General features: G+C 33.5%; 1 protein-coding gene across 4 annotated transcripts in view; it reads right to left on the bottom strand.

Moving 5' to 3' along the window:
- Positions 1-2,480: 2,480 nt before the first annotated feature.
- LOC115217294 (mitogen-activated protein kinase kinase kinase kinase 5) overlaps positions 2,481-21,690 on the bottom strand; it is a 137,517-nt gene continuing 118,307 nt past the window's right edge. For all 4 annotated transcript variants that reach the window (XM_029786937.2, XM_029786939.2, XM_029786938.2 and 1 more), the window contains 10 exons: positions 19,776-19,836; positions 18,558-18,663; positions 18,143-18,305; positions 17,944-18,044; positions 16,484-16,560; positions 16,181-16,246; positions 15,119-15,211; positions 13,911-13,981; positions 10,828-10,883; positions 2,481-10,687 (listed from right to left, as the gene is read on the bottom strand). In XM_029786937.2, the coding sequence (XP_029642797.1) occupies positions 10,600-10,687; positions 10,828-10,883; positions 13,911-13,981; positions 15,119-15,211; positions 16,181-16,246; positions 16,484-16,560; positions 17,944-18,044; positions 18,143-18,305; positions 18,558-18,663; positions 19,776-19,836 (882 nt within the window). In that variant the 3' untranslated portion in view covers positions 2,481-10,599. The remainder of the gene's footprint in view (positions 10,688-10,827; positions 10,884-13,910; positions 13,982-15,118; positions 15,212-16,180; positions 16,247-16,483; positions 16,561-17,943; positions 18,045-18,142; positions 18,306-18,557; positions 18,664-19,775; positions 19,837-21,690) is intronic.

Genomic DNA, 21,690 nt, shown 5'->3' with positions numbered 1-21,690 from the left:
GGGGGTGGGGTGGGAGGCAACCAAGTGGTCTTTTCCAATCTCTTGCATACCACTTGGCAACTATGCAGGTCCACCTATTGTCTGTGATCACATTGGTCACCGCTCTCCATTCTCAAATTATCTCATTTTGAATGTACTCTCATAATCTTAATCCTAGCATGAATCTTTTCGTGTCCCTTTATGTCGTAGTCAATCAATGTTCTATCCTATTCATAGTAGCCTGTGTCTCACTTGTGTATAAGAGTGCAGATAGGAGCGTGCTATTTTTTATAATTCTTATTCTATAACTGAATAATTAGTTCAACAAGCAAAGCATCTTTTCTAAAAACAATGATTAATGCAACATAATACTAAAAATTCTCTGGTTAACAAATGTTAATAAAATTCTTTAATGATGCCACCAGAAATATCTCATTAATCATCATCATTATCATCATTTAACATCTGTTGTCCATGCTGGCACACTGGAAAGCTGCACCAGACTCCAGTCTGACTTGGCATAGTTTTCTATGGCTGGATGCCCTTCCTAATGCCAACCACTCCAAGAGTGTAATGGGTGCTTTAATATTCTTTGAAATTATGGAAGACTTTAAACATTATTTAGCTGCAACTGAAAATTTCAAGTCAAGCAACATGTTCTGGATGTATAGTCAAAATCCTTTACAATTTCATTACTTTTCTGATAATCATCATTTAACGTCCGCTTTCCATGCTAGCATGGGTTGGACGATTTTGACTGAGGGCTGGCAAACCAGATGGTTGCACCAAACTCCAAACTTGATTTGGCAGAGTTTCTACTGCTGGATGCCCTTCCTAACGCCAACCACTCCGATAGTGGGTGCTTTTTACATGCCACCAGCACGGGGGCCAGTCAGGCGGTACTGGCAACGACCTCGCTCAAATCCTTTTACACATACCACCAGCATGAGGAAAATACTCAGCGACTCAAGTTACCTTAACATATTGTAAACTGAGAAACTTTGAGTAAAATGACACCCTTAGGGATGAGAATAGCCATTTTTTAATTAACTAATCTAGAATAAAAAAAAAAGACTCCTGGAGAGACAATTGAGAAATTTTAAATTAAATATAGAATGTAAATGTCAGAGTAGTAATTATTTTTTTTAAAGGGTGGCTGTGTGTTTAGAAGTTTGCTTCCCAAAACCACATTGTTTCAGGTTCAGTCCCAATGCATGGCGCCTTGAGCAAGTGTCTTCTATAGCCACAGGTTGACCAAAGACTTGGAAGTGGATTTGGGAGATGGAAACTGAAAAAACCCATTATATTTGTGTTTGTTCATCATCAGCATTTGACAACTGGTGCCGGTCTGTGCACATCCCTGTAACTTAGTGGCTTGGCAAAAAGAGACTGATATAATAAGTACTAGGCTTTAAAAAAAATAGCATTGGGGTTGATTTGTTTGACTAAATATTCCTTGAGGCAGTACCCCAGCATGGCCAGTCTAACGACTCAAATAAATAAAAGGTGTTGAATGAAATTGTATTTTGAAGTAAACAAAGGTTTTATTCACTACAAATGTTGATTTCAGCTTTACAGAGTTGCTTCAAAATTTTAAAAATTAGATACATTTGTGTAGCAAACAGAAGGAACCAGCAAATGTTTCTACGCATATTAAAAGAACCGTAGTAGGTATTATGTAGTAAATTCTCCAAGTGCATTATAATCCATTTCCTGCTAGACACAGTTTACATGGCATTTTTTTGTAAATAATTACCAGCACATGTAATCCATGCAACTTCTGGTCTTTTATCATGTATCTTTTATATTTTACTTGATTCAGTCATTAGACTGCAGCCATGCTAGAGTACTGCTTTAAAGAATTATAGATGAACGCATCAACCCTAGTACTTAATCTATTGATAACTTTTGCCCAACTAGCAAGTTATAGGGATATAATCATACTGACACCAGTTGTCAAGCAGTCATGGGGGACAAACACACACACACACATACATATATATGATGGTTTTCTTCCAGTTTCTATCTACCAAATCCATTCTCAAGACTTTGGTCAGCATGAAGCTATAGAAGACACTTGCGCAAGCAAGATGCCACACGGTGGGACTCAACCCAGAATTGTGGTTGAGAAGCAAACTTCTTACTACAAAGCTATGCTTGTATATTTAATATCAGCTAGAATGATTGTAGGAATTATAATTATTGTTTTGCCAGAGGAATTACAGTTGCATTCATATTTCAACATTGATTTTGTGTATAGACATGTATTTTTTTAATTGATGCTTTTAAAGGTAATATCTTCCATGAATTTGAGGCGTTCAAGTTTTCTATTATTTTACCCTTTTTTTTTCTTCTATTAATTCTCTGAGAAATATTCATGTGATTGCGCACAATATCACAACTCACAATAGTCCAAACCAATCAAAGAACTGTAATAAAGAAAAATGTGGAGAATAAAAAACCCTCCGAACAATTTCAAATAATAAACAAAAGTTACATCTTTCAAATTTTAAAACTATTCATTCTGTTTATTTTCAAGATCTTTGACATTGATAATGTCCCTTGTGATTCAACAGCAGTCCCTTGTTCGACACAGTATTTTATGATGCAGAGATTAAGGAAATATATTTTCAAGACACTTATTCCTTGATGTCCTAAACATATTGGATGAATCTTATTTTCTGCTTTGTTTAAATCTAGTTTGGTCTTCCAGATTATTAAATTCCTATAAAACATCCTAGATGTGAATGGGTTTATAATGGAAGATCAAGAAATTTATTTGTATAAGCCAATAGATCTACCTGGTCCTTATCATCACTGATTGATGATAATGTATTATAATACCAGCAGAGATGTAATAACCACATATAATGCAAAAATCAAAAGTTGGTGTGTTGAAATAGATAGAATTAATGACGAAACAGTCTATAGTTTAATTTTTTTTTTTTTTTTTTTTTAGTTAAATAATCAAACAAACGAGATTTTAATAATGACTGGTAAGTTTACTGCTGGTCTTAGAAAGTTGTTCATTTGCAAAGGAAAAAAAAAAAAAAAATGAATTCCATGATATAGAGGTTGTCAGAATTTATAAATTTATCACAAAAACCAAATCATAGTCAATTATAAGCCTTTGAAATTTATTAAAAATAAAACAAAATGCCAAAATTCAATGACTGGTGAAAAAATAGGAAACAAGACTTAAGTTTATTTGAGAAATAAAACTAGGTATAAATTTTTTTTTAAATGTTAGGAATATACTGATGAAAATTCAAAGCAGAAAACTATCACAGAAACATAACTAATAATGCAACTTGCACAGTTTTTAGCCATGATGATTACAGATATTTCCAGTAACTAATATGTTTGTCGGTGGATGTTTGTTAATATACAGATGATGTGATACCAAGATAATAGGTGTTGATAAAAGTGAGTAAAGAAATTATGATGCTGACCAATCTAATCTAAATATATGTTAAATTAATGATTATCAATACAGGATTGATAACAAAATATTACTTAAAGCAGGAAAATATCATAAACATTAAGTGCAACACATTTTTCAATTAGATTTGTATAAAAAAATTGCTTCTTTTCATACTAGACTTCACGAAAAAGTCAACTCCATGTCTGAATTCATTCCAATAAAATGCAACTCAGTAATTTAGAATAAGAAGTAATAAACATTCAAAGGAATCCCTAATATAGGGCCCTAAAATCAGCAAAATTCATTCTCCAAAAAAGAATGAATTTTACCAGCTTATAGTTTACATAATGTATATTTTACATGACCCACGCAGTATAGATATCAACTTGATATCAATAGGTATATCTATTTATATAATGGACGGCTGAAGGGTGGGTCACTGAGAGAGTTTTTTGTTTTAAAGCTTACAGTGGGTATTGAAGCTCAGTTACAGAAGTCTGACAATAATATTGGGCTTTTTTATAGCTTGGTCAGAAGAGCAAGTGCCCTGACCTGACCTAAGCAGGATCTTTCAGATGTGAAATTACTAAGACTGATGCTAGACTGCAGGAAGCAATTCTAGTGTTGACACACTATTTAAAGAAAGATTGGGCCTAAGTGGTTGGTGTTTAATAGCTGTGAGGTGAGACAGTAGAAATGATACAGGGAACAGAGACAGGGATATCAAGTAGACCTGGGTTGAAGTGTTGAGTGTTAGTGAGTTTTGGCCAACCAGCTGGATGTAGTAAAAGCTGTGTGTGTGTGTGTATATATATATATATATGTATACATAGCAATAGTAGCACTGGCCTAGATTTGGAAGCAGTATTTTGTTATTGGCATTATTTGAACTTCATAGAACCACTAAATTATGGATTCATAAACAAAACATCAATTGTCAAACAGTTGTGCAGCCTAAAACACAAACATAATGACATGCACACACGTACAAAGAAATATCTATATGTTGGACTTCTTTCAGTTTCCGTCTATGAAATCCACCCACATGGCTCTGGTCGGCCCAGGACTATAGTAGAACACACTTGCCCACTTCAGGGTGATTTCTGAACCAAATATTCTGGTTCTGATAAGTAAGAGCAGTCTTGGCAGAGCAGTTTTAGCTATGCTAAGTATGTTGAGTTACCATGGAAGACCATCAGATACTGGGGACTTACAATTTGTCAAGACTTTGAGGGTTTAAATTACATGTTGTCCCCAATTAGAGAAGATGTTTTTGAGAGTTTCAGCGGCTGAAGATTGCAGATATTTGATGTCAGGTTTTGAGGTTATATGTGGATGGCCTTGGAGCACATCAGAACTGATAAAGTGTGTGTCAGTAAGGGTCCTGAAAATTTTGGGGGTGAATGAACTTGCAGGTTGAGTGATACAAAGATATCTTTTGCTATTTTTCATAACATATCATGCAAAAGTTGTAGTGGCATGTAAAAGCCACCCAGTTAGTAGGTATCGCTTTTCACATACTAAGTATTGTAAGTTATGTGCTTGGCCTGCTCTGCAAGGGAACTACACTGGAGTCAGGGACTTTAGTTGTGTGAGGGAAATGGGGAGACCTGCCAAAGAGAATAGTCTGGGGTCATCTGCTTAGCTATCTCAGATGGAAGAAAGGTGAAGTACATTTGTAGTCAGAGATAATTGGCAGAACTCCAGCTGATTTGAAGTGTCATAGGTTGGATGTTGTGCAGTATTAGGATGTGTACAGTGGTTTCTTGATTAGGTAGTGTGTTGGATAATCTGATTAGTGCAAAGACAGTCACAGTTTGGGAAAAGCTGAGTTTGGAAGTGAGAAAGAGATGAGGAGAGTTAAGAGTGTCTTTATTGATCATGGATACAAGTAAGTGATGGCATTAACTGTTGCAGCAGAGTGTTAAAAGATTTGGATTTTGTAGCAGCAGCATAAGTAACGGGAATAGAGGGACCTTGCTGAAAGTTGTGAACATTGAAATAAAGGATAAGTGAGATAAATGCCATTAATACTGAATGTAAGATTAACAATTGTTGAGAGAGAGAGAGAGATACACAGTATATAAATATATATATACATATATATGTAAGAAAAAAATGCTAAAACCTTGTGTGAATTTGAGTTTGGCCATAAAACTTAAAAAGTTATTCTAGTTCTTTAGAGAAATATCATTAGTTAATTTAATTTGTTTCAGAGGCAGTTTTGTTCAAGAGACCTAAGAATAAGTGAAAGAGAATGAGTTTCATATACAGAATGAAAACCAATTGAATTCCAAGTTGTACTTTGTTATTCCTAAAATTAGATAAATTTACATTCTATTACCATATAAAATAATTAGATAAAACTTCCCATTGCATATTTGTATCATTTAACTGTTGCATAATGCTATGTGTTGATAAACTTAAGAGAAAAATATTACATAAAATTGCAAAATAATTATAGCTGAAGGAATTGTAGAGGGAGATGTATCAGACTGAAGGAAACCAATTCAGTTCAAAATATAATTACATTGTTTCTTCTGATGATTGGCAATAATTGCTGCAACAAGAAAACATTCTAAATCTGGCAGGAAAATGGAAACTATAAAAAAAAAAAAACTCTTTTCTTCTCTTCTTTATTAAAACAGGTTTTTACAGAATGCATTTAAAAAAAAAAAGGGTTTTACAATAGTAAAAAAATCGATAATAATAATGGTGATGATGAATGATGATGATGATGATAATAATAATAATATTAATAATCATAATAATAATAATAATAATAATAATAATAATAATAAAAGGATAAATGGTAGCTTACTGAGATGATGGTAGTTGCAGAGTAGGTGGAGAGTGGAAGAAACGAGAGTAAAGTACTTTAATGTTAGAAATAAATACAAACAAGCCAAGTAGCAGGTCAGCTAGATTTAATATTTTTTTAGATTTTCAACAAATTTTTGATTAACAGACAGGACTTTTTTTTTGTTTTTTTTTTTAGGAATGTGAAAGATGACTAGGAAGTTAAAAAAAATACTTATGGTAAGTGAGGAAAAAACAAAAACAAAAGCCGAAGAGCTGTTTTGGTTGAGTTACAAATGGTTGATGTCAACAGTTAAATTGTTCCATAGGAGAAGTTTTAGAACTGTTATAAATAAAGAACTAGAGTTATCAATCATTTCTGGAAACAAGCACTTTTCACTACATCTCTCATAAAGAGTAGGATTCATAAGAAGAGAGATGGAGGACTTAGTTGTCATTTCTCAGAAGGAAACAAGCGAGTTATTCCTACCAGGAAATAATATGACTGATCTTATTCCCCATCTTGTGTGTGTGTCTTTTACTGTATTATTTTTGAGATTTAAAAACACAACTGTCATTCAAAATAATATACAACAGCGTGAACAAAAATAAAAAGCTTCCAAAGTAACTTTAGCATATTTAGACACAATACTTCTGCAAATAACTTCCATTGAAGCATGATTTTATTACACTGCCTGTGAAAGAGGGAAAATTTTCAAGCATCCAACTACACAAGTCTTCTGAATTCTAACAACCAGAAGCGATTTACTTCAGATAAAGATTAAAATACTGATGGAGAAGGATTTTAAGAAGATCTCAAGAGAATACTATAACCTTAACAAAATTAACCCAAGCAATACCAATATGATGTAGAACATTTCATATATACATATATATTCTTTTATACATTTCACCCCAAAGGCTGTGGCATACTAGAGCACTGCCAGTGTTATCACCTTTCAATGGCCTTTCTTCTGTAACTGGCTTTTGATAAAGAAGGGGGTTTGATAACGCTGCCCTCTTTTGGGTTTCTTGCCATGATGTAGGTTCATCTGGGACCTTGGACAGCAAAAGATGTTTCTTGAAAACATCTATCCCTACTCCACATTGGTCTCTAAAATGTTTTGGCAAGATATTAAATAGCTGTGGGCCTATGAATCCCAAGCTATTGCAGTACATGGTTTTCACACTAGATGGGATGGGTGGGACCTTTGGAACAGTGCAGTGATGTCCAATTTTGGGGTTAGTATAGCTCTCAATGCCAAAGTTTGGTGCCATATATATGTATAATGTATGTATAAAAGTAATATTGAATGGTTTCAGAACAAAAAGAAAAAAAAAAAAAATTTGGTGTTCATTATGAGGCCCGAAGCATTTGGCAGATGACTGACAAAGCTGTATGTTAAAGAGCCTTATTTATCACATATGATGAGCTTGGGATTACCAGAAACGAAATGTCCCAGGAACACTTAAATATATTTTAGAAAAACATGTGGACTATCCCAAGAAACTATCTTAGGACTGTCTTCAAGAAACGAATTTAACTAAATACTGATTATTGATTGTCTTTTAAAACCTTAACAGTGAAAATTTTCATCAGAAGATTTTAGTAACTATGACAGCAGTAGGTGAGAACCATCGAAGAAATCTGCAGAAAAGAAACCTTTGAAAATTGAAAATTTCTGTGTAATTTGGTATCTATAAAAGATTCATGCTTCTCTATTCTAAAGGGTAAAGAAAAATGCTTTCATAAAATTAGGGAAATATAATTAAAAGAAACTTATTTAACTGATATTTTACAATATCTAAATTATTAGGATTGCCTTTTCATTAAAAAAAAAAAAAAAGAAACCCTTCAACACAAAGATACAGTCTTAAAAAAGAAAAAGGCTTTCGATAGTTTTGTGTCAGAAACGAAAAATAGCAGAGCATTTTATGAAAACTATTCGATTGACATATTTAACTTCAGAACGATTGATTTTTTTTTAACTTCAAAACTAAATATTGTTTAACTTAATTGGGTTGTTTATATTTTTAAAGAAAAACATGTCAAAAAGGATAATTTAATAAAAAGGTAAATGGATGGCATTTTTAAAAACAGTTCTGAAAATATTTTAACAAAATAGTTTCAAAATAAAATTGATGTCCCCCTACTAATTACTGTTACTTTTAACGTACCAGGTGTAGTGGGTGGTGGTGGTGGTGTGGTAGTAAATGAATGCATTAATGATTTGTGGTTTTGAAATTTCAGACCAAAATTCCTCTTATTTTGCTGATCAACCAAAAAGTAAAGTCAGTTTTCAACTAAACAACTTTACCATAAACATCTATATGAAATCAACAAATTCTGTAATCTTACAAGATTAAAATTCTTTAAGAACTTGGCACTATATTTAATAACAACATATCTAAATCCAAGGCATTTTGTATCTTAGCCAACATAATTTTTCTTTTGCTGCAATGAGTATCGAAAATAAAGAGAGTAATAATTTAAATTTAAAAAAACAAACAAACAAACAGATAAAGAAACGCAAGCAGTCTGTTTTGAGAGTTTTGCAATCAATTTGTATAGTATTTAGACATTTAAGTTTATGTTTATATGCATATATGTATGATAAATGATGAAATGTCTTACTTTTAAATATCTCATTCCACTCTCTTTAATTTGGCTGTCAGAGATGTCAACGGTATATAAAGAGATGTCTGATTTGTAAAGTATATATGTAAAGAGGAGGATATAAACAGATGGGATTGCAGCAACATTGTCTGTCTCACATTACAGAGATAAATATTTGCTGCTAAAACAAAGCATTACTTTTCAAGTAAACGATTCCACATAGTTTAAAACTGCTTTCCTGATAATGTTGATTTGTATTCTTTAAACTGGACTCATCAGCTAAAAAGCTCTAATGGCATAAAAGTAAACCAAATACTCCAATATTTCAAAAGTTAACTATTTCAATCAATATACAGTTCATTAATGGGGACATCTTAGCTGAAGTTGAATTTTTTTAAGAAGTAAGCTATTTCATTGTGAAACTCTTAATAATTAACTCAATATTTAATTGTAATTAGGCAGTCTAAACGAACGTCCAAATATGGGTTTATCAACTATTTTGGAAGCCATATTAACAAAAATATAATGCTTTCAGAAAACAGAATACCAAATGGCAAGAAAATAGACTTTACCATGCCAAACATGATAAATAGACTAAATAACAATATTTTTACAATTTCAACTTATAAAAATAGTGGCTCTAATTATCTCTAGAGTAATGTTATAATTTCATATATTGTGTAACTGTGATATAGATTTATATCTTTATACTTAAACTTTAAAGTTGGGTTGATTTTGCAATTGTAGTTTTCAACAAAAATAAATAAATAAATAAATAAATGCTAATCTAGGAAACTAGTTGAAAGAAACAACCCACATAAGAATGAGGATTTAAAAGTAATTTGATAATTGCATACATCAGGGGGAACAAACAATAGGATTAGAGGTTAGAAAAAATATTAACTTATATGGTGGAGAAATTTATATAAATTCTCATTAAAATTACATCTAGGAATTATAAAATTAACAAAAGACAATAGGTAAGCACTGGTAAATCTCAAGGCACATTTTTTTCCAGAACCTTGACATGAAAAATATAATTTGGGGAGGAAAAGAAAATTGGAAGGAAAATTTATTTAAGGGCAAATATACAATATTTTTTTTCTTCTTTCTCCAAACATGCACCTAAGAAATTTGGAGAATGAAACACTCCTAAAGTTAATTAATAATTAATAAAAACAAAACAAAGTAAATAAATAAACAAAGAATTGGATCGTTACTAGTTAAACTTTAAACTATCCATCAAATCTGTTTTAGAATTTCTGAAATCGTAACTATCTGACCGAGTCCCTCTGTATTCTCAAAATTACTGTAAAGTTATTATTGCCAAAATCTTAAAAATTTTTCATCACAGTGAAATGTGTCCATGGGTAAAGTTGATAACTTGGTCAAAGACACTCCATTATTAGCACACAGCCTCAACTGACTAACATGGATAACAGAAAGCTGGAAATAAAGCATGCCACAATGGTGGTGTAATAATGACAATACAGTTGGACAATCTGGGTGTTTATCAGACAACTAGTTTAACCAGAGGAAGGTTGAAGTATTACTAATATAGTAGTACTACAAGCTACCGTTGCAACACTCTCATTGCAGAAATAGTTGCACTTGAAAGATTAAGTGAATATTGGAAATAATCCTTTATTTTTTTTTCAGATTAAAATAATGAAAATGACCAAATTAATTTCTCTTTTCTTCAACATTACTCAATGGCAGGTAGGCAGTGGTGTGAGTAGTGGGGTAGATACAGGAGATAGTAGATTAGTAGCAATAGCCTCTAATAGGTGTTTTCATGGCCAGCCAGCACATAAAGATTGGACACTGAGTCAGGCTGGTCAGTTGGTCGACTTTCTAATATAATTACTCTACAAAGAAAAACAAAGAAAACAATTAAAAACCAATAACAGCGTTTTGATTATAATATTTTCTTAAAAATGTTCTCTTAACGTTACAACATCTAAGATATGAAATGAACAATTTTTTAGGAAAAGAGCAATTAACTTACCTATCAGAACCCAGCAATTTAAATATTCTGGTTTTGTCACATATCTCTTGAGTTACCTGAAAAACAGAACAGCATATATTTCAAAGTAATAATGGATATACTAATTCTTAAGTAAAATGATAATACTACTCTATGCATGAAATTTATAAATTTATTAGATTTTCTGTTTGTTTAATATTTTACTGCTTCTTTAAGGAACTCCTCTCCCGTCAACTCCAATTTCTCTCACTATTACTTGTTACAGTCCTGTCTTCCCCCATCTCTAAACATCCACTCTGTACTATATATACAACCACCCAATGTTCCCTGTAGGTAAGCCTCAATACATCTTCAACACAATTTATTTCTCTCTCACTCTGACTGTCCCTCTACTATACTCTAACCTGGTACACAACCACTTTCCTTGGTTCCCTCTCAGCTGAGAGGTCTCTGTCTTGCAAGCTACTTGGCGAACCAACTAGTGCTGGTGCCTTGTAAATAGCACCTGTGCTGGTGCAACACAAAAAGCATATGTGTTGGTGATACATACAAAGCACCCAGTATACTCTGTAAAGTGGTTGGCGTTAGGAAAGAGACTGGTGCAGCTCTCTGGCTTACCAGCTCCTGTCAAACTATCCAACCCATATCAATATGGAAAATGGACAGATGATGATGATGATGATGATGTATTTTTTGAAGATTTAGAAAACATTAATATTTTATCTGTTTCTTAGACATTCTTAAAACAGATTATCATAGGCAGGTAACAGCAATGGAAATTGATTGAGTAGTAACGATATAATAGCAGAAGAATGGATACAGTAATTGAAATTATCAGAGTATATGACAGAATGAATCAACTTAGACTAGTCGTGACCACCACAACAGCAAGTCATCTTAAATGTAGCACTACTAGGACTGACAGAAGAGCAAAAGAAACTTTTTCATGCAGTCTTTCCGCAGGCTATCATGGTAATGACTGACAGTTACCTCATACTAATGGATGGTGACTTTAATGAACATATTGGACACCTCTATGCCACTATGGATGGTTGGAGTAGCACAGATGGAAGTTGTAGATATGGCTCAAAGAATAAGGAGGGATTAAGACTTTTAGAGTTCCATAATGAAAATGATCTATATATTTATAATATTAATTTCAAGAAATCATTCAGCTACTTGATAACTTGTCTACCATATGCCTGCCAGATAGTTTTTTGCACCCATCAAGACATGAAATAACCAAGTGGACACTGTCCCCCACCGACAAATGTACCACTCAGCAAAGATTGGAACATTAGGTTCCAGTATAGAGCTAGACTAACTCAAAGACAAGACATTCTAGAGAAGGAAAGTATGGAAACTGAAAGATGCTTTGGCCTAGTTAGAAGGTGAGTTCAGGGTGTGAAGACATACTGCAGAAAGTGCTAACATTGCATGGAACAAAGTTGATGCAAATGATGAGAGAAAGGAAGATATAGAATGTTATAATATAGGTGACAAATGTGAGTTTGTACAAGATAATCTACAAGACCAGGTTTGTAGATGGTGCTAGGTTTGAACCAGGTCAATGGTAACAATATGATGGAATGGTACAGTAGAAAGAACCTTGAAAGCTAAAAGACAGTCCTGGGGAAAGATGGAAGAAAAGAGCTGCCAAAGACCAATATCAGGTAGTCAGAGAGGAAGTTAGATGTCAAGTTTATGTTGCAAGGTGAGAGAGAGAGAGAGGTGCTAAAAATAAAAATAACAGGTTTGCCAAATTTATGAAATGAGAGGATCAGAAGAATGAAGTGTTTCAGATATCAAGAAATGTGTCAATACAGATCAAAATGTCACTGAAGAAAAATGTGTGTGGAATGATAGCGGCATTTGGCATCACTGATGCAGAGAAGAAATAGGTATGGAAATGTTACCAGGGAGGAACTTGCTGAATGAGGAGAATACAAGGAAAAGACAATATGAGCCTATTCTAAATAGGCCCAACAGAAAGATTGATATTTAAAAGTGTGATTAATGATAGGAGGGCAAGAAACCATTGGAAAAAGGAACTGAGATATTTAAAATATTTGGTGAAGCAGGACACACAAAGTATTGTGTGGTACAGCTTCACTGAAAGTGTGTAATTTTGGTATGCATGCATAGCAGAAAAGAAATTAGACTGGGAATAGAGAAAATGGATGTAGTGTGCAAGAGAGAAGACTATAGTGGTATGGCCGGGCAGTCCATATGGAAGAGGACAGCTGGGTAAAGAAGTGGTAAGTAAAGTTAGAAGATGTGAAAGAGAAAATGAGGAAGACAAGATAAATGGTCAAGAGGTTAAATGTTACAAAATGATAATGAACTGCGACAAAAGTTGAGGTACTGCAGTGCAAATCTGTCCAACTCATGCAAGGATGGAAAGGCAGATACAAAAGATGATGGGAATGATAAAAATTAAATTCCTGCTTAAGTAAATGCATCTCTTTCAATAACATTTGTTTTTACAACTGAGTAACTTTTGAGTTTTTCTAGAAACCACATTAGATATGCTGTTGGATGGTAGAAGAAAGAGAAGCAAGTGTATTGTGTAAATTTTGTTAGAGTTGATCAACTTTTTCTGTTCAGAGACACAAGAACAATGGTAGAAGAATCAGATAAGAGAGTCATATGAGATCAGTGATGTAGTGGTTGTAGTGTGAGAGGGACAAAGATTTGAGAAATTAATTAAATGTCATGTTTTAGATGTGATCCAAAATATTTGCATGTATAGTGACTGCTCAGTCCTAGAGGTGTTAGCAATACTCTGATGTGGGTTGAAAAATGTGCCTTACAGATGCTAAGCAACTGTATTGAGTTGATTTATTTTCTGTCCCTAAAGAATAAGTCTAGCCTTTGGAATGTCATTCCAGCTTCTCTCTTACAGCATGTATCCAATGTACCAGTCTACTGGGAATAAACATTGATCAATCAGACAACAATTATAACAGGAAATGTGCATTTTCTTCAGTACACAAATTAAGTAAGGTGGCAATTATTAATTACAGAGAAAGTTGTTAATCCTAAGTAATAATGAATCACTACTTATCCTAGAGAAATAATTAAAAAACAAAGTATTTACATACCTCATTAGCCTTGAAACTCCTACCTTGCATGCCATGTTTGTGAAATGCAAGAACACTATCCTGCAAACAAACTATAAAAGGAAATATATTTAAAGAAATCAGAAATTAATAACATTTGAAGAATTCAACACTAAAAATGTATAACAGGATGGAAAACAATGGTTTAAAAATATTTACAACACAAGTGCAGGTGTGGCTGTGTGGTAAGAAGTTTGCTTCCAAACCACATAGTTCTTGGTTCAGTCCCAGTGTGTAGTACTTGGGCAAGTGTTTTCTATTATAGCCCTGGGACAACCAATGTCTGGTAAGGGATTTGGTAAACGTAAACTGAAAGAAGCCTGTTGTATATACATACATATGTATGAATATATGTATGTGTGTGTGTGTGTGTGTGTATCTTTGTGTCTATGTTTGTCCTCCACCACCAATTGAAAAACCAATATTGGTGTGTTTATGTTCCTATAACTTAGAGGTTTGGCAAAAGTGACCTATGGAATAAGTAACAGGCTTTAAAAAATAGTTAAGTACTGGGGTTGTTTTGTTCAACTAAAATTCTTCAAGCTGGTGTCCCAACATGGGCACAGTCTGATGACCGAAACAAGTAAAAGATAATAGATGGTGTCATATGTTTACTGTGATCATTAAGATGAGTGTGTAAGAGATTTTATTGTAGTTATAAGAATAATCTGGAAGAGGGAAATTATCAAGGGGGAGAGTAAGGTGAGTTCAGGGTGTGAAGACATACTGCAGAAAATGCTGACATTGCTTGGAACTAAAATATATAGAGAGAGGAAGTTGTAGCAGTGGGTGGATACAGAGTAAGTGTCCAGATAGTTGGAGACAGAACAGAACTGACTAAATAAGAGATCAATGTGGTATGTCAGCAGAGGTAGTTTGAAGATAATATCTCCTTAGATTTTGAATTTTTATCTAAAATAGGGGGGCAGTTTTCAAGATTTATCAAATTTATTATTTTGGAATTAGTTCCATGTGTGTTTGTGTGTATAGTAATTTATTATATTTATTATTAGTAATTGAAAAGAATTACTAATATCTAGTTAAATATTTCCATCCTTACAATGTCATATATTTAAAGAGTTGCATTTATCATAAAGTCACAGTTAAAAAAAAAAAAAAAAAAAAAATTATAAATACAAAGCAGTGTTTAAAAGGCTCTAAACTGAAAGACTAGAGTAACTTTGTCTTACTTAAAGATTCCACAGGAAAGTCAAAATGCAGTTCAGCTGCTCGCCGCCGACTAGCTTTTAATTTCCCAGTCATATTCACAACCTTGACATATTCTGAAGAATAAAATCAAAACCAATCCAGTTTTGAGGAAAACATTTAATATTTCAAAACATAAAATCTATCAAAGCAACATACAAAAATTATATATATATTTTATCCTTTATCATTCAGATTACCCTCTCAAATTAATGCTTATTTATTCACATTGTTTTGCATTAATCATGCATTAACTAATAGCTTTGAAATTTCGGTGATGTTATTTATTTTTAGAATGACATTTTAAAGCAGGCAAGAGAGGCCAGGTCTGGCCAGTTTAAAGAAAGACTGTTGAAAAGGTACTGTATGGTTATAGAGAAGGTGAGATGATTGGGTGCTTTGTGATGGGGGTGGGGGTATGTAAAATGAGCATGAAGAGGACACTGTTAAGGAGAGGGATGAGTATCAAGTGAAATAGCCCTGGATTGTGAGAAAGATTTTAGTGATATCTAGGAAAAGATGGAATTGGATGACTGTTCTGCAGATATACATATACACAAACAGTGCTTCCAGAACTTCGTTTTGTCAATTTGGGTCTTCTAAAGAACCTCATGTTGCCAGTCATCCTTGTCCCTTGTAATCTCCTCCATGAAGTTTAAGTCCTGAGATCAGCCTTCATTATTTTGTCCTATGTCCTCCTGGGTCCCCTTCTTCCACAAACTCCAACATATTTAGTGATTTATACAGCTGCTTTAATTCATACACATCACATGACCACAAGCAGTGCAGTCTCCTTTCTTGCACATTGCATCTGATTCCTGTCTTGCTCTGTTATTCTCTCATCACATGCGTATTGTTGTTCACATGCACCTATACTGCACATCCAATGGAACATGCTTGCTTAATTCTTTTCAAGACAGGCTGAGGTAATCAAAATAATTTGCCTTTATTAGAAGTGTAACACATATAAAGAGAAATCATTAATAAAGCAATTAGTTTAAATGATGGCAATAATAAAGAACTGCTACTGATAAAGCAACACTTACTATCATAGCAAACTAGAATTGATTCCTTCTCCAACTGGGTAACATTCACCACAGGTAAAGTCTCCCCTTTAAAAGATACAAAGAAAATAAATGACAAGGTTAGAATTTTAATAGAAAACCAGAGATGAGTATAATATGTTTTTTAAATTCAAAATGAAAGAAAATCTTGATGTTATATCATCATCATAGAATTATAAATATCAAGACCTATTTGTACATAAGTTTAACTGAATATGCCAGCATAGACCATGGATGACATTAAATGATTATGAAGATGATACAATCAGTGGAAAAGTATCTCACCTGAAAAATTCCCAGTAAACCAGTTTGAGGAAGAATTCAAATTGATTATATCAAATTTGACATGATTCTTCTCTGTTCTGTAATTACAAAAAATAAATTCTTTTTAATAAGTAAATAATATTAATTTTTTTCAACTCGCATCAATAGACATTGACATGTAAAAACAGCATTCAAATACAATTAATGAAATAGAAAACATATAAAAGATAGGTAGGTACAGTAAAAAGAACAAAAAAACACTAGAATAAAATTATATTTCTCCATGAGGTATGTGAGTGCTGGTGTCACGTAAAAAGCACTCATGCAGGTGCCATGTAAAAGTGCCCATGCTGATTCCACATAAAAACGCCCATGCCAGGGCCACTTAGAAGCTCCCATGCCGGTGCCACTTAGAAGCTCCCATGCTGGTGCCATTTAGAAGCGCCCATGCTGGTGCCATTAAAAATTGCTTGTGTCGGCATCACTTAAAAGTAGCCATTTAAAAGCACCTGTGCTGGCGCCACTTAAAAAAAACCCATGTCAGTGGCACATTAAAAACGCTTGTGCTGGTGACATAACATGCCTGTCAGTGCCACATAAAAGCACCCATTACACTGTGAAGTGGTTGGTGTTAGGGAGGGCATCCAGCTGTAGAAACCATGTCAAAACAGATTACTGAAACCTGGGTAGCTCCCCAGCTGGCCAATTCCTGTCAAACCATCCAACCCATGCCAGCATGGAAAGTGGACATTAAATGATGATGAAGAGGAGATGGCAATACAGAAGAATGCAACAAAATTTATTCAAGTTTTTACTTTAACTATTGACAGAAATATATTTTAAAATCCTCTTCTCTTTTAGAGAAACACTAGCACTATGACCTGGCAGCGCCAGGTCATAGTGCTGGTGCATGCATATACAGCTGCGTGCGTGCGCATATACACGCGAGTACCGTCCAAATCTCCAACCAATCACATACAGTTAGCTGGCATTCAATTGGCGTTTCAAGTTTCGGGCATGTTGATTGGGTTTTGGATAGAAAATTCACCAAAAATCACTTCTATTTTTTAATGGCTTTGTGGGGTGACTGGGGAAATGTAAAGATGTGCACGACCACCCTTGGACGGTTTTGAAAGTGACCATAGAAAGTGTGAGCCCTCTAACTGAAAAATTGTGGATTTGTATAAAGGACACACACGCAGACATTTTGCCATTTATATATAGAGATTATACTTCTGATATTTACTCATGTCTAAGTGGCACCTCTAATTTAGTGTTGAATATTTGTACAAAAAGAATGGTTTCCCTCCATAGTTTTGGCTTTGCTTCATGTCTAAGTTGCACTCCAGTTAAAATCAAGCGTATAATAATATGACTTATAGCTAAGTAAATGGTATTTATCAAAGTCCAGCTGCCTTGTACTTTGCTGTACAACAAGAATTAATGAAATGTAAAAAAAAAATTAGAGAAAGATATCTCACCCTTTTCTTACTCCAATACAAATCATTGGATATTCTAATTCTGGAGATATGAACATCTCAAATACATCAAGGTGCGTCGGCATTGAATCACATTCAAAAGTCTGCAATATACACAAATAATTAATTGTACCAAAGAAAATAATCTACAGATGGTGTCTCAAGAAAACGAAAACGAAATCAAAATAAGTAAAGGACTAACCTTAAGTAACATATATTTATTCAAAGGTTCATACCACTGCATAAGAATAATCCCTGTGGACAGAGCCCCACATAGATATTTGTAACCATTGTAAGGGTTTCTTCCCACACAGCATTTCATACAGCCTCTACTGTCAGGAACTTTGGTTGTTGTAGCAAATTTTCTGGAAGTATTTTTAAAAAAAGCATCAACCTTTAGGGTGTTTCAATATCTATATTAGTCATTTGAAAAAACTAAAAGATCAAAATTCTATCAAAATTGCTTTCATAAATCATTTTTGTTTTGCTTTGTTTGTTTTTATTATATGATTACTAATCAGAACAATTACAATCTCAAGATTTCAACATTTTATGATGAAAGTAACTGAAAGCCTGATAACAAATATATTGAGATAATAAATCATCACATTTCTTACCTAGGAACCAATCGTTCTGGAATCTTATTCATTGGAAGAGAAAACCTATTTGTTTGTTTACTGTGTAGCATTAATAAATCATGCCGATAAAGATGAGGAGTTTTACCTGAAGTTGAAAATTTAAAAAACGAAATATTAATTATAATAATAAAAAAAAATATGTATATAAAATTTTTACTTTTAACTATAATTTTTAGAGCAGCCTGAGGTCGTTGCCAGTACCGCCTGACTGGCGCCCGTGCTGGTGGTACGTAAAAAGCACCCACTACACTCTCGGAGTGGTTGGCATTAGGAAAGGCATCCAGCTGTAGAAACTCTGCCAGATCAAGATTGGAGTCTGGTGCAGCCATCTGGTTCGCCAGCCCCCAGTCAAAATCGTCCAACCCATGCTAGCATGGAAAGCGGACGTTAAATGATGATGATATTAAAGTACCTTTCAATAAATGTTAGATCAAATGGCAGAATTGTTAGCATGCTGGGAAAAATGCTTAGCAGTATTTCATTTGATTTTGCATTCTTAGTTGAAATTTCACTGAGGTCAACTTTGCCTTTCATCCTTTTGGACTCAATAAAATAAGTACCAGTTAGCACTAGGGTCGATTTACCCTTCCCCGAAATTGCTGGCCTTGAGCCAAATTTGAAATCAATAAATATGAGATCAGTTAAATTCTTTTTAAGATATATAACAGTGAAACAAAGATTTTCAATTAGTTTTGGATGTTTAAGGAGATAATATCTAATGTCAATACAAGGCTAATAAAAACCTTTGAAACATGTATACAACAGTGGCTGCATTTTTGTGAGTTCAGAAGATGAAATGTAAAGGTGATTATAATGAGACCTAAACTCACAATGTAATCTCATAAAACTGAATAATCAAGGAATTTATTTCTGTCATGTCTGTGTATAAGTAAAGATACTAATACATGTACACAAACACATACAAATCCACATTGTATATATACAAAAGGCTTTCACACAGTTTCTAGTCTCCTAAATTTCACTTGCAAGAAATTGGTCAACCTGAAGTACTGAACATGGTGGTCAAGTGAATTTCTGAACAACAGTCACATCTAATATTTAAAATGATACATAGACACTCACTCAAATATTTACAAAATCAAAAATTAAAATAAATATTATTAATGCATGCCACCAACTGAAACAATAAATCCTAATTAAATAAACAAATTAAAAGCCAATATAAATTATACCTACTTGATATCGACATAAGCACATCTTTAATTACATATAACCAGATGCATCTTCGGGCATGCAGCTAGAAAATTAAAAAATCAGAAAATTATATTGCTGAAATAGTTTCAAATCCACAAAGTAAAATTTGTAATATTTCGACAGTTTTACAGAATATAATCCAGCCATAAATTACAGCCAGGAATAGAAAGCTACCCAACTGGGAATTGTGGCGCAAGGTCAAACACTAAAGCAACTTCTCATTGCTTATATTCATGACCATAAGTCGTGAATTTAGCACGACAAACTAACAATAATGCTTTTATTTTTCTGAATGGCGCAGTGGTTCTCAACCATTTTTCTATTTGCTGATCCTTTTGATTTCTATTTTCCTCAGGTTGACCCTCATAGCCATTTGATGTTTTAAAATTCCCATTATATTTTTATAATTACATATTATTAGGAACTGTATAAAAAAAAAACTGTTAAAATATTTTGTGCATTGTAGATGTATAAGCAATTTATTGCATATAAATTTTAAGAACAAAATTTTATATGGAATAGGGTTGAGAAACACTTGAGATGTGAACTGTACTGAGATACAGCAGCTATTTGCATCAAAATAAGGGAGAAGTGTTTTAGACAAGGTACAGAAATGGAACTTGTGATGAGGCCAAAATCACCCACTTATTTGGTTAGTAATAATCAGATATACTATCTCAGTTAGTCAGCCTTTACTTTCACGTTATAAAAACTACTGAAACACAATGTGCTGTCAATATGTTAATGGTGTTGTTGAGCAGCCTCATTTAAGTTCTGATCAAGTCAACAAATGGAATACAGAAGTAGAATGACTAGATGTGACACACATGTCAAATGTTCGAGCTATAGCATATGTTATAGCTGAGGATCATACCACATAATCTTACATTCAGTATTAATTTTCACTGTTGCTGACATATATCAGGTCATCCCATAAGTTCTGTCCGATTTTACCTTTTTTAAAATTGAATGAAATTTAATAGTATTTTAGAATGTCTAATGGAATTTAAAATTATTTTTATGCATTTGTGTACATTTAAACTAGTTGACATCTGCTCTTCTCTCCATTCTCGTGAACTAATTTCACCTTTTTTGGATAGACTTGTGACTGGTGATGAAAAATGGATATTTAAAATGATGAAAAATGGATGTTAAACGTCGTAACAGTAGCTTGCTAAAAGGGGAAAAACTCAACCACAACTGAGATGGAAACTTCATGAGAAAAAGGTTCTTCTCTCTACCTGGTGGGATTGCAAAGGAGTAATTCACTTTGATTTGTTACCACCTAATGCAACAAATCAATGCTCAAGTCTACTGTCAGCAATTAGAGCGTTTAAACCAAGCTTTGAAGAAAAAAAGACCTGCTTCAGTGAATCGAAAAGGAGTGATGTTTCATCAGGACAATGCATGACCCCACACTGCAAAGAACACAATCGCAGAAGATCGAAGAGCTTGGTTGGGAAAAAATTCCTCATCCACCTTATTCTCCTGACCTTGCTCCTTCAGATTACCATTTGTTTCATAGTTTACAGAATCGTTTGGGGGACATAACTTTCGCAAGCCAGGAGGAGGTTGCAACTGACATTTCAGAGTTCTTCGCTTTGAAACCAAAAGAGTTTTACATTGATGGGATTAAAAAGCTTGTAAATAGATATAATCAGGGAAAGTACATTGATGATTAAATTTCAATTAAATATAACATTTGATCACTTGTTTTATTTATTCAAAATTCGGACAGAACTTATGGAATGACCTGATACAAGAATGAACCAAATTTATAACACATTTTAAAAAAAATATCACACAAAAATTTGCAGTGATTATTCACTTATTTCTTCAATCATTTGCTGTGAGAAAGGATTAATCTTTTCAGTGGGCACCCATCATTGAAGTAGCT

This window comes from Octopus sinensis, linkage group LG11, assembly GCF_006345805.1.
Source record: "Octopus sinensis linkage group LG11, ASM634580v1, whole genome shotgun sequence".
Lineage (NCBI taxonomy): Eukaryota > Metazoa > Mollusca > Cephalopoda > Octopoda > Octopodidae > Octopus > Octopus sinensis.
Note: the sequence above shows the minus strand (reverse complement) of the source record. Positions and strands in the feature narration are given on the sequence as shown.